Here is a 14,784-nt window from a genome sequence, read left to right on the forward strand (position 1 = left end):
TAGTCTCTGTAATTTTGTGAATACCAACCATTAGAATAAGTAGAGTAATTTTAGATTTTGGAAATATGTAAAGAAAGCGATCAATGTACTTTGAATTGTGGTGTTATATATGTCTCATAACTTATACTTTTATAGTTGACTCATGACTAAAATTTTTTAAATTTAATTGACTTTAATTTAAATTTGAATTAAATTTACAGATAAAGTAAAATAATTTAAAATTTTAAAAATAACAACCTTAGTAAAATAATTTAAAATTTAAAAAATAACAACCTAAGTGAAACAACCAAAACAAATAATTTTGAATTTGAAAATAACAACCTAAGTAAATAATTATTTATAATTTATAAATATAATTCTAAAAATTTCTAGTGACGACACCTAAGCAAATAAACTCTCAGACTCAACGTATGAGTGCCACGTCAGCATATGAGCTTCCCATTTGTATACTACTAGTATCAAACCCGTGCGATGCACGGGCTTATATTTAAATTTGACATGTTAAATTAAAAATAATATTTTATAATTATAAGTTTTTTGAGTTTAGTATAACATGATCATCGTCATTATATAATAAACATACTGAATATGCTGTTTTATCTTTATTCAAAGTAAAAAGCAAATAGAAGAGTTTAAAGTCTATAATATTCTTGAACCATAAAGAGGGAGACATGAAAAAAATAAGAACATATATAACTATAATAATAGCAGGTCAATTTTACACTAAATTTTATATCAAAAGGCTAATAAAAATTTATCGACAACCTAGTATCTTACTAACTTCATTAGAAAAGCAATTGGCATATGATGTTATGCTCCTTGTTACACATTTTATTTCAAATCTGAAAACAGAGTTATAGATAAATTTGTTATATCTATAGTAAATATTTATACAAAAGTGTAAATCATAACATGCTATTAAAATGAAAATAATATTATTCTTACCTAAATATTATTAAAAACTTCTTTGAACATGACATTTGTTGTTGATGACTTTAGATTGCCGTCTTCGTCTAGAATAAAAACCTTGAGGCCACTGCAACTCTTAACTCTTGACAAAGCAACATAAAGTTGTCCATGGGTGAACAATGATTTTGGCAAGTAAAGTCCTACATGTGATAATGATTGACCATGACTCTTGTTAATGGTCATTACAAAGCATACTGTTAATGGAAATTGTCTCCGTTGAAACTTAAATGGCAACCCTGAATTTGAAAGAATCAAGTTCATTCTTGGAATGTACACTTTATCTCTAATATTTCTACCGGTCACTACCGTCACTCCAATTACGTTGTTGCCAAGTTCGTTAACTATTAATCATGTCCCGTTGCATAAAACTGAAGTCTGGTCTATGTTTCGTAGTAGCATTATAGCGACTCCTGGCTTCAAAGTCAACTTGTCATTGGGTAGTCCCGAATATTTAATGTCATTTAGGAACTCTGGTGTGAACCACTCTTGTTGTACATCTTCATTCTCATCAGCTTGACATGTGTCAAAACTCAAATACTCCTTTTCCATCCCATCGTTTACCTTCTCGACATTCTCAAGCGTGGGTGTAGGAATTGTCCTACTCTGAAAATACCTGTAATCTGACATGTTTTGCAACAAATTTGGATATGCAAAGTCTACCAAATGAAAGAGAGGGTCATCAGTAGTTGTAATCAATAGATCATCTGAAATTTCAATTTTTGATTCATCACCAACAACAGAACCAATATTTTCATTTCCAACATCAAGTATCCAATTAGCAAATCTCTTCATTTCACCTTCATCTTGATCTGAAGAAGACATTAGAAGCCTCATATTCGTATGCAGTTTCAGAACCTTACAAAACGACCACAGATGGGATGAGTTAATAACTGATGTCAATATATCGTGTCTACTCCCTTTCGGAATCACCGGAAGTATCTGTCTGAAATCACCTCCTAGAACAACAACCTTACCACCAAATGGTTTATGTGTCTTATGTTGATCGATAACTGACATAAGATCACTGAGCGTCCGATCAAGTGCTTCAGAGCACATTTTATTGAGCATTGGAGTTTCATCCCAAATTATTAAGCTACTTTGGATGAGCAGCTCAGCCTTCAAACTGTCATGCTTGATATTGCAAGTAGATTCATTTGGTATTGAAAATCTAGAATGAGCCGTTCTGCCACCAGGTAGGAGTAAAGATGCAATTCCACTGGATGCGACATTTAAAACAATCTTTCCTCTAGACCGAATAGCAGAAGAAAGTCCATTCCAAATAAATGTCTTACCACACCCACCATGCCCATAAAGGAAGTAAAACTACCAGAGTCTGTAATAACAGCATTGAGTATCTCATCGAATACTAACCTTTGCTCATGAGTCATCTTTTGTTCCGTATATAAGTTTGTATGAGTCAACTCATTTGTGTCATATGCTAACTCCTCCTCTATTAGCTTATTCTGAAAAAGGCGAACATCAGACATCTCAAGATATGGCATTGATTGATAGTCTCTTAAAGATCTCGCATTGCTGTTGAGTATCTTCTCAATCTCAATAAGACAGAGGTTTTTCAATTCGTCATCAGTCATGTTTAGTCCTAGCAAAAGCACATGGTGGTTTTATGAAATATTTAATAAGTAATTCCAAAATAAAACTATTAATATTATTAATAAAAATAAAAATAATAAGAGAATACAATTTTGATATAAAAAAAGACATAGTAAAATATCTTGATTTTTCAAAGCTTTTCTCCTCTCATATAGTATTCCATCAGCTAATAATGTCCAAGTTGCATTCCAAACACGTTCTGGGTTGTTAATGCTATTAGATATCAGTAACATCGTAAATAATTTTCTCAATTGATGGCCAGATGCAAGTTCAACTACCTCATTAATAGCTGTAATGAATTCCCTATCATCGCACAGTAGTCCCATGGAATAGTAAGTATCTTTGAAGCTAGAATATGTAATTCCATTAACTATCCTAATAGACTCATATATTGTGCAACCTCTCTGAACAATTAACAAAATTCTCATATAATAAATATCACATGTACCCGATGAAACATAGTTTAACCTCCCGATAGAATACCCTCTTTTGCGTGGATGTCATTTTCTTGCTTCTCTATCATAAATAAATTGATTTGAAAACTCAGCATGTCAAAATTTGACCTGATTCAAATTTTTTATTGGCCTCCATCTATGCTAAGAACATCGTACATTTTTCTTCCTCTTCTTCCACGATTTTCTCAAGATCATCAACGTCTTTAAAGATGATATTTTGCTCTCCAGACAAATGAAAGGTTAATCTCATCACTGAAGGCCAATCTAATTTGATTTGTGTGCTCCAATGAATCTATAATAATTATATAGCATATACCAAAGATTGTTTTTAATTGACCAATTGAAAAATTAAATGTTTGGTCTTTAAGTAATAAAAGAATATTAACATATGTTGGCTTTGTAACTGGTCGATATTGTTTGATGTTTGTTGAAACTGTTGTTGACTTGTCTGATGACATGGGCTATCATATGCTCTACGACCACGTGTGATACCCAAATTACTAATACTATTAATATTGGCATATTGTTCTTTTTCACCTACAGAGTGTGGATTAGTAGTTGGAGACCTTGGTCGATATGGTGTTGGGTTATTACCTAATAAGATAATTCGAGACATTAGTTTTGAACAAATTTTCTGTTAAATTTTATAATTGAATAAATGGTAGAAAAATCAAAATACATAAAGTGAGTGCATATTCACATAAGCAGGTTTTAAAAAAATTCATCCAAAAATCAACCTGTATTGATGTTGCTATTTGTGATGTCCAACAATACCGATTCAAAATGCACACCATTGGAACTATCACTCGGATTTCCGGTAATTTTTTTATAAACAAATTTAGTAAAATATTACGAAGACAATATAAACTAATAATTTATTACTTGTCAATAGCTAAATAATGTATAAAAAATATTGTATTTTATGAAATTTTATTTGGCCAAAATACCCATGACCCACCATGCACATTTGCTCCTTCTTCTCTGTTCCTATTTCATCAAAAATTCTAAATCAATCATTATGTTTTGTTATATATTTATATCCATGTAGTTCTCATTTTCTCTCTATTTTTTTTCCAACCATTTTACCAACTATCTTGTTTGACCTCCTCACTCCTCTGTATCTCTACTCAATAAATAAATAACTAAATGGTCAGTTTAACTTCAATGGCAGCTTTAATTTTTTTTTCTTTCTCATTTATTTAGTTACGTAAATATATTTTATGAAAAATAATATATATTTTTTCACAAAAGTTTTTTTTCAAATAAATATAAATTTAATCTGACAGATAATAAATTCAACTAATAGTTAAAATCTTTTTTTATTTCTTTAAATAAAGAAATTAAAAATGAATAGCTTATAATTAGAAAGAGAGAAAAAGATAAAAGTACCTCTATTATTGTACAGAGACAATCTAAAAAATAACAATGTAAATGGAGTAAAGAGAAAATTTATAAATGTGACAAATAAAAAAAATTAAATTTAAAAATCGAAACGATTAAGAAGTCACTTAATTAGGAATTAGTATTAGAATTTCAAACTTCAAATTTTTAAATAGAGTTTACTAATTAGTTAGTGTAAATTTTAAATTTTTAAATAAAATTTTTCTAATTAAACATTCGTTGTTCATTAGGAATATAGGAAGTTGTTAATTTAAAAATTATTTTATTAGTTTCGTCATAAATAGTGTCAATCCTATTATTTGTCGATAAAAATAAATAAAATTAAAAACAATCTAAAAATTAATAACTTTATAAATTACGTAAATTTAGAAAAAATATTTAAAAACGGAAAAAAATGAAAGTACTTCTATTGTGCAGAAACAATTTAAAAGATAACAATGTAAATTGAGTAAAGAGAAAATTTATAAATGTGGCAAGAAAAAAAATTTAAATTTAAAAATTGAAACGGTTAATAAATCACTTAATTAGGAATTAGTATTAGAATTTCAAATTTTACATTTTTAAATAGAATTTTCTAATTAGTTAGTACAAATTTTAAATTTTTAAATAAAATTTTCTAAATTAATTCAATTTTGTTGGAAGAACATTAGAAACAGAATTAAATATAGAAAAATGTCAAATTAAATTTTTTTTAAATAGTATAAATAACCTCACACTTTAATAAGACTGGTAATTCTATTTACTTTAATATAATCTTTTGTAATTAGCATAGTAGCTTATAAATTATATAAAATTTTAAAAAATATTCTCAAACCCAATTGCTTACTTAAAAATTCAAAAAAAAAAGGTTTATTTGAATTTAAATTTTCAATTTTTAACATAATACTTTAATTAAAAATTATAATTAGATTTTCTTTTTAAAATAAGTACACATTAAAAATCAATAACTAACTTAATTGTATCAACAATAATTCATATGAGAAATTTATAACTTTATGACATTAAATACTAAATTAGAAATGAACAGAATATTAATGGTGTGAATCGAATTAAAAATAAAACCATAAATAATAACCAAATAACTTCAATTTATATTTAAAAAAATTCTAAATTCCAAACATAAAAATCCAAAAGAACCAAAAGAAAAATAACAACTCAAGAAAAGATAATATTTCCACCAAAACAAACATATGCTTAACATTATTCTATTAGATATACTCTAAAAGGGATTCTAAAATATGTGCATCCAAATTCTCAAGTTTCATTCTCAATCTTGAGGTATCTCCTTGCACCTTCGACTCTTCCGACTCCGAGGGTAGTCACTTGGTTGGTGTAATAGTATTTTCCAACACTTCGGATTCATCATTGTCTGCAACTTCATTGGAGAATTCAAGCAACAAATTCTGTACAAAATACTACGTTAAATTAAAGACTTCCTTCTCACCTTTGATTTTATCTCAATAATATTTTTTTAATAAAATAAAGATCTAACTTTGAGAAAACAAACAAACAAAAAATTTATTTTTTGAACAAATACCTTAACACTTTCTACTTTTTCTCCTTCAATGATTGAGGAAGCCTTTGAAGTTGAAAGTAAACCACCGGTGTAGTCAACATCCTAAAATTATAATTAGTTATTAATTATTATTTATAAATTAGATACTACTAATGACCAAGGAAGAGAAAAATAAATTGTTTTTTAATAGAAAGTACACTTATAACTGTACTCACAATTTGAATAGGGTGAGCCTTTTTGAATTTATTTATGAGGTCCACATTATCAGTCATATTCTTAACTTTATAAAAAGGTGAAAAATGTGAATTATCAGATATTTAAACTTCAACGATGAAGAGGAAGGACTTATCAATTAGGTTGAGTAAAAGTGTAAGTATATCCAATAGATCTCCTTTCTACTGGGTATTACATAATATATTAATAATAAATAATATAAAAATTAACATTAAAAATATCTTCACTAATATTTTTAGAAATAAATATTGGTTAGAACTTACCAATAGGAGTGGATCAAGTATCTCTACACAGCTCTTTTCCAAAATTTGTTTTGCCTCCTTGTCACGAATCGAGACACAAGAACCCTTTTAACCGAGGCATGTATTTTTCCTCCCTAGAATTGATAAACAAAAATCAAAGAACAATTAGATGGGGATAAACAAACAAATTTAAAATATAAATAATATAAATTTAAAATAAAAAAATATTACTAGAAAATTCACGTCTTCATCGAGCCAAACCATCTCAATTGAGTATGACAATGAAAAATTACCATAACTTAGTAGTGTCTATAACCGTATCACTCGTATATGTACACACAAATTGTCAATTGTAGGTTTGATTTCTGTGATTTTGTGAATACCATCCATTGGAATAAGTAGAGAAATTTTAGATTTTAGATGTATGTAAAGAAAGGGATTTGGTGTACTTTGAATTCTGGTACTACACATATCTCATAACTTATACTTTTATAGTTGATTCATAGCTAAAATTTTTTAAATTTGATTGACTTTAATTTAAATTTGAATTAAATTTGCAGATAAAGTAAATAAATATATTAACAATTTTTAAAATTCTAAATTAACGTAAATATATTTAAATTTACGTATGTAACTGCAATTTTTGAAAAAAATCTACAATAATTTAAAAATAGTGTTAAAAAGAATCAACAAATTTTTTAAAAATAGTGTTAAAATTTAAAAAATAACAAGCTAAGTAAAACAATTTAAAATTTAAAAAATAACACCTAAGTACAACAATCTAAAATTTAAAAAATAACAACCTAAGTATAACAACCCAAATAAATAATTTAAAATTTGAAAATAACAACCTAAGCAAATAATATAATTTATAAATATGAATCTAAAAATTTCTAGTGATGACACTTAAGCAAATAAACTTCCAGACTCAACGTATGAGCGCCACGTTAGCATATGAGCTTCCGATTTGTATTACTATAAAGATAAAGATAAAAATATAAAGATAAAGATAATGATAAAGATGAGCGCCACGTCAGTGGTTTTTTAAATTATTTAGCAATATATATTAAAAATTAAATACCTAACAATCTAAGAAAGCGTATTTAAAATTTAAAAATTTAAAAAGTAACAATCTAGATAAATAATAAATTATAATTTATAAATAAAATTTTAAAATTAACCAACAAATTTGATTTATATTCATTATCGTATAACAATTTATAATTGACAAATATAAAACTAACGCAAGAAACTTGTTAGATTACTATTGATTTATTTATTAAACTAAATTTAAATTAATTTTTTCGAAAATTTTAATGTATGAGCAAATAACTTAAAATTAAAAAGTGACAACTTAAGTAAATAATAATTTATGATTTAAAAAAATAATCTGTAAATAACATAAAATTTAAAAAATAACAACCTAAGCAAATAACTTAAAATTTAAAAAATAATTACTTAAATAAAATAACTTAAAATTAAAAAAATAACAACTTAATTAAAACAATCTAAGCAAATAACTTAAAATTAAAAAGTAACAACCTAAGCAAATAAATTTCTAAACTCAACGTATGAGCGCCACGTCAGCAGATGAGCTCTCCATTTGTATTACTACTAGTGTTAAACCCGTGCGATGCACGGGCTTATATTTAAATTTGATAAGTTAAATTAAAAATAATATTTTATAATCATATATTTTTTAAATTTAGTATAACACTATCATCGTTATATAATAAACGTGTTAAATATATTATTTTATCTTTATTCAAAGTAAAATATGAATAGAAGAATTCGAAGTTTATAATATTCTTGAACCATAAGGAGGAAGATAAAAAAAATAAGAACATATATAACTGTAATAATAGCATGTTAATTTTACCCTAAATTTTATATCAAAAAGCTAATAAAAATTTATCGACAACCTAGTATCTTACTAACTTCATTAGAAAATCATTGGATGTTGTGCTCCTTGTTACACATTTCATTTCAAATTTGTAAAAAGAGTTATAGATAAATTAGTTATATATATAGTAAAGATTTGTACAAAAGTGTAAATCATAACATGCTATTAAAATGAAAATAATATTATTCTTACCTAAATATTATTAAAAACCTCTTTGAACACGACATTTGTTGTTGATGACTTTGGATTGCCGTCTTCATTTAGAATTAAAACCCTGAGGCCACTGCGACTCTTAACTCTTGACAAAGCAACATGAAGTTGTTCATGGGTGAACACTGATTTTGGCAAATAAAGTCGTACATGTGATAATGATTGACCATGACTCATGTTAATGGTCATTGCAAAGCATACTGTTAATGAAAATTGTCTCCGTTGGAACTTAAATGGCAATCCTGAATCTGAAGGGATCAAGTTCATTATTGGAATGTACACTTTATTTCCAATATTTCTACCGGTCACTACCGTCGCTCCAATTACGTTGCTGCCAAGTTTGTTAACTATTAATCTTGTCCCGTTGCATAAACCTGAAGTCTGGTCTATATTTCGCAGTAGCATTACAGCGACTCCTGGCTTTAAAGTCAACTTGTGATTGAGTAGTCCCGAACATTTGATGTCATTTAGAAACTCTAGTATGAACCACTCTTGTTTTACATCTTCATTCTCATCAGCTTGACATGTTGTGTCAGAGCTCAAATACTCCTTTTCCATCCCTGGAAAGATTGTCAAGACAAAACCGTTTACCTTCTCGACACTCTTAAGTGTGGGTGCAAGAATTGCTCTACTCTGAAAATACCTGTAATCTGACATGTTTTGCAACAAATTTGGATATGCAAAGTCTACCAAATGAGAGAGAGGATCATCAGTAGTTGTAATCAATAGATCATCTGGAATTTCTACTTCTAATTCATCACCAACAACAGAGCCAATATTTCCATTTCCAACATCAAGTATCCAATTAGCAAATATCTTCATTTCACCTTCATCTTGATCCGAAGAAGACATTAGAAGCCTCATATTCGTATGCAGTTTCAGAACCTTACAAAATGACCACAGATGGGATGAGTTAATAGCGGATGCTAATATATCGTGTCTACTTCCTTTCGGAATCACCGGAATTATTTGTCTGAAATCACCTCCTAGAACAATAATCTTACCACCAAATGGTTGATGTGTCTTATGTTGATCGGTAATTGACATAAGATTCCTGAGCGTCCGATCAAGTGCTTCAAAATGGCAGTTGTACCTTCCCTCGCATATAACATATTGAGAACTCAAAATTGGATCCTGTTTTGGACTTCTCTGATCTCTCCCCATACCACATCATGGCGTCGCAATGCCGACAAAAAATTCTGGGTCACCAATATCTATCACATCTAATAATCACCAAGATAATAAATTGTTTTAGTTATATCTGCAACAAATACTTTATATAAAAATATACCTTTCTTTCACCATGTTAAGTATAAAAATAATATTTATAAAAGATTATCGAAGAATGCAATTTATGGATTAAAAAGATGAGATCATATAATACAATTTCATTGTGCCAATCTCAAGATTTAAGTTTTACAATAAATCAATGTTCAAATACAAAAATTATAATATATAACCATATCTTAGTTTGAATTTTAAAACTTGAACACTAAACGATAATTTTTTGTTTATAAAAAGCATAAAAGTAATAGTAAATAATAAAGTGCTGATATTGCTACTTCTTAAATTACCTGTATTCTCAGCAACATCGAATATGGCTGGGTATTAAATTTGCACAGAATCATCTAAAATAGTCGTATTTTCAGTAATATCTTCAACTTCTTGAAATTTTTTTGAAAGATTTGTAGTCAATTCCTTCAAAAATGTTTCTCTTTGTATCATGTGTCTTTTTTTTTCAGCTATGCACACTTCTTCTAATTCTTTAGTATCTAAAGTTGAATTAAATGTACTTACTCTTGTAATCATTAGAGATAATACATCAAGTACTTTATATTATAAAAAAAGAAAAATGAATATATGTTAAATGTTTGAATCAGCTTAATTATGAAAGTAGTATTAAAGATAAAAGAAGTAAAATTTTAGCTTTGTGATAATTCTATCATACTTATCTTACCATGTCTCTTTTGAAGTAGCATAGTCTTCCTATTCAGTCTTACATCCCTTTGCAATCTAATTCGATTTGTGTACTCCAATGAATCTATAATAATTATTTAGCATATACCAATGATTGTTTTTAATAGACCGATTAAAAAGTTAAATGTTTGGTCTTTAAGTAATAAAAATATATTAACAAAGTAACTGGTAGATATTAATTTTATGTTTGTTGAAGATGTTGTTGACTTGTCTGATGACATGGACTATCATATGCTTCATGTGTGATACTCGAATTACTAATATCACTAATATTGGAACATCGTTTTTTCATCTACAGAGTGTAGATTAGTAGTTGGAGACCTTGATCAATATGGTGTTGGGTTATTACCTAATAAGATAATTCGAGATATTAGTTTTGAACATATTTTCTATTAAAGTTTATAATTGAATAAATAATAGGAAAATCAAAATACATAAAGTGCATGTACATTCCCATAAGCAAGTTTCAAAAAAAATCATCCAAAAATAAATCTATATTAATGCTATTTGTAATGTTTGACAACACCGATTGAAAATGCACACCATTGGAACTATCACTTGAATTTCCTGTAATTTTTTCATAAACAATTTTAGTAACATATTACGAAGACAATGTAAATTAATAATTTATTACTTGTCAATAGCTAAATAATATATAGAAAATATTGTATTTTATGGGCTTTCATTCGGCCAAAATACTCATGACATGTTAGTTATTTTGTATACCCAATAAAAACTAAATATATAGAACTGACATACTTAAAAATACCAAATAAAAAAATATATTATTCTAACCTAAAAATAAAAATGATAAAATAATTAATTTATTTTTTTATATGAAATCTACCTTGAATTGTACTTTGCTTTGTGTTTTCTTTGTCTTTTAATATCAATTTTCTCTTCAATATAATCTTACTTCTCTTTGGACTTCTTACATCTTTCAATATATACCTAAAAATATCAAATAAATAAATTTTTTAACCAATTAAAAATATATATACATTATACATAATACATTTTTATTATCAAATTTTTTATATTATTAAAAAAAATAAAGTAGTACACATATGACAGCGTCTGTTTTTGGTATACATGTCCATCAAAATATAGACACAGGAGTACACAGAAGTATATGTATGGTGTTTGTTTACTGAGACAAAAATGATGAAAGACATAGTCGTACACAAACACCCATTAAAAATATGTATTTTGTGTCTCTCTAAAATGCTTAAACACTAATTTTTAACTTGAGACACTAATTGTTTTACAATTTTTTCTCATGTCTAACTTACCAAAAAGAATATGAAATTAGTGTCTTCTTATGTCTATGTAAAATCGCACAGATTTTATTTTCAATGGCTGCTTTAATTTCTTTTTTATTCTCATTTATTTAGTTATGTAAACATATTTTACAGAAAATAATATATTTTTTTTACAAAAGTATCTTTTTTTAAATAAATATAAGTTTAATTTCACGATCAATAAATTCAACTTATAGTTAAAGAGATTGAAAATGAACAACTTATAAGTAAAAAGAGAGAAAAAGATAAAAGTACCTCTATTGTTATAATCTAAAAAATAACAATGAAGTAAATAGAAAAAAATTATAAATGTGACAAATAAAAAAATTTAAATTTAAAAATCAAAACGGTTAAGAAGCCACTTAATTAGGAATTAGTATTAGAGTTTTAAATTTCAAATTTTTAAATAGAATTTTCTAATTAGCTAGTGCAAATTTAAAATTTTTAAATAAATTTTTTTAATTAAACGTTTGTTATTCATTAAGAATGTAGGAATTTGTTAATTTAAAAATAATTTTTATTAGTTTCGTCATAAATAGTATCAATCCTATTATTTATCGATAAAAATAAATAAAATTAAATACAATCTAAAAATTAATAACCTTATAAATTACATAAATTTAGAAAAAATACTTAAAAAAAGAGAAAAAGATGAAAGTACTTCTACTGTGGAGAAACAATCTAAAAGATAATAATAAAAATTTATAAATGTGGCAAGTAAAAAAATTTAAATTTAAAAATTGAAATGGTTAAAAACTTACTTAATTAGAAATTAGTATTAGAAATTCAAATTTAAAATTTTTAAAATAGAATTTTCAAATTAGCTAGTATAAATTTTAAATTTTTAAATAAAATTTTCTAATCAAACGTCCGTTGTCCATTAGCAATATAGAAATTTGTTAATTTAAAAATAATTTTTTTTAGTTTCATCATAAACAGTATTAACTTTATTATACTTTTTCTAAAATTTAAACAGTATTACATTTTTTTAAATAGTATAAATAATTTCACATCTTAATAAGACTGATAATTCTATTTATTTTTATTATAATCCTTTGTAATTAGCATAGTAACTTATAAATTATATAAATTTTTAAGAAATATTCTCAAACCCAATTGCTTACGTAAAAATTCAAAAAAAAAAGTATATTTGAATTTAAATTTAAAATTATAAACATAATACTTTAATTAAAAATTATAATTAGATTTTTTTTAAATAAGTACACATTAAAAATTAATAACTAACTTAATTGTAACAACAATAATTCAAAGAAGAAATTTATAACTTTATGACATTAAATATTAAATTAAAAATTATCAGAATATCAACGGTGAGAATTAAATTAAAAATAAAACCACAAGTAATAACCAAATAACTTCAATTTATATTTAAAAAAAATTCTAAATTCCAAATATAAAAATCGAAAAGACAATGTTTTCACCAAAACAAACATATGCTTGGCATTATTCTATTAGATAGACTATAAAAGAGATTCCAAAACATGTGCATCCAAATTCTCAAGTTTCTTTCTCAATCTTGATCTTCTTGCAAGTTGAGGTATCTCCTTCCACCTTCGAATCTTCCGACTCCGAGGATAGTCACTTAGTTGGTGTAATAGCACTTTCCAACAATTCAGATTCATCATTGGCTGCAACTTCATTGAATCAGTAAAATTTTGATTCAAATTTCAATACCTCAGAATCAGTAAAATTAACAAAACAAACAAACATAAATTTTGATTGTTCTTACACATAATTATAAACATTATTCGATTATTCCAGGTCCCAGAATCATTAACAAACTGAAAATCAAAATCATAAAAATTAATAAAAGAAAAAAAATCTGACCAAGTGGAGATTACTGGTAATGATGGAGGAACCAAACTGGCGGTGATAGAGGAACAAAACAGGCAGCAAGGAAGGAACGAGACTCAACTGTCGGTGAGGGAGAAACGACGAGACATAGACGAGGATCGAGCAAACTGACCGCGCTTGATGATTTGCATCATCTTCTTATATTTTATGTAATTCTTGTCAAGAATAAGCAAGTTCTCTACTAAATGATGTAGTATTAATGAATATTCCATGAAATTTAAGGAGCACTACTTTGAGTACTTATTTTGCATGAATTTCAGAAAAAAAGGGAAAGCAAAGAGTGAAAAGAAGAAAGGAAGCAGGGCATGTCAGTGGCGTTCCAACTGGCGTGGCATGTTGGGTCAAAAAGATAGAGAACCTCATGGAGGAGCAAAGCTGGCGTGCCTCTGGGTGTGTCCTAGGTGTGGCACGCTCACTCTCTCTTCTAAAAAGGGCGTGTCCCTGGGCGTGTCCTTGGCATGGTTTGCCAGGCCAAGATTACAGAGGAGGCTCCTGAAGTTCACTAATGTGGGCGTGCCACTCGGCGTGTGGTATTGGGTGGCACGCCAGGCTTTTACTTGAAGGCATGTCAAGCGCGTGTGCGAAGGAGTGGCACGCCAACCTTTTAAACTGGGCGTACCATGGGCGTGGCTATGACGTGGCACGCCAGGCCAAGTTTTCAGAGAAGGTTCTTAAGTCCATTAACATGGGCTTTTAGGGGTAGTTGAATTGCTTGTTTAATTGAGTTGTTTAGGATTTAAGCCTGGATCTGTGTTTAATGTGTGTGAATTTTTCTTGAACATGCTCTGTTTCAGTATTTGATTATTTATGTTCTGGCCATGCCTTGATCTGGGTTTGTATAAGGGAACACCCGTATTTCGTGTTGTTTGTTTGATTCAGAATTACTATAATATGAATTTGTATTATTCACAAGCTTAATATTTAGTTTGCTACATTAAAATAAATTTGGTGGAAGCTGAAGCTGAAGCTTAATATTTTAAATTCTGCACTACTATAACATGTTTTTAGCCTCACCTAACTGTTTTTAGCCTAACATGTTTTAAATTCTCTTTAACTTTTTGCTTGGATTTTAGGTTAGTGCAATTCTTGT

General features: G+C 27.3%; 1 protein-coding gene and 1 pseudogene across 1 annotated transcript; both read right to left on the reverse strand.

Moving 5' to 3' along the window:
- Positions 1 to 945: 945 nt before the first annotated feature.
- LOC130939584 (uncharacterized) lies at positions 946 to 6,224 on the reverse strand (annotated as a pseudogene).
- Positions 6,225 to 8,523: 2,299 nt separating this feature from the next.
- Positions 8,524 to 9,705, reverse strand: LOC130939585 (uncharacterized). The gene has a single exon (XM_057867677.1). The coding sequence runs from the start codon at positions 9,703 to 9,705 to the stop codon at positions 8,524 to 8,526; it is 1,182 nt and encodes a 393-aa protein (XP_057723660.1).
- Between the last annotated feature and the right edge of the window lie 5,079 nt (positions 9,706 to 14,784).

The sequence above is a fragment of the Arachis stenosperma genome, chromosome 7 (assembly GCF_014773155.1).
Source record: "Arachis stenosperma cultivar V10309 chromosome 7, arast.V10309.gnm1.PFL2, whole genome shotgun sequence".
Classification (NCBI taxonomy): Eukaryota; Viridiplantae; Streptophyta; class Magnoliopsida; order Fabales; family Fabaceae; genus Arachis; species Arachis stenosperma.

Coding starts and splice junctions, on each gene's coding strand:
- LOC130939585 (XM_057867677.1), bottom strand. CDS start 9,705: ATGGGGAGAGATCAGAGAAGTCCAAAACAGGATCCAATTTTGAGTTCT.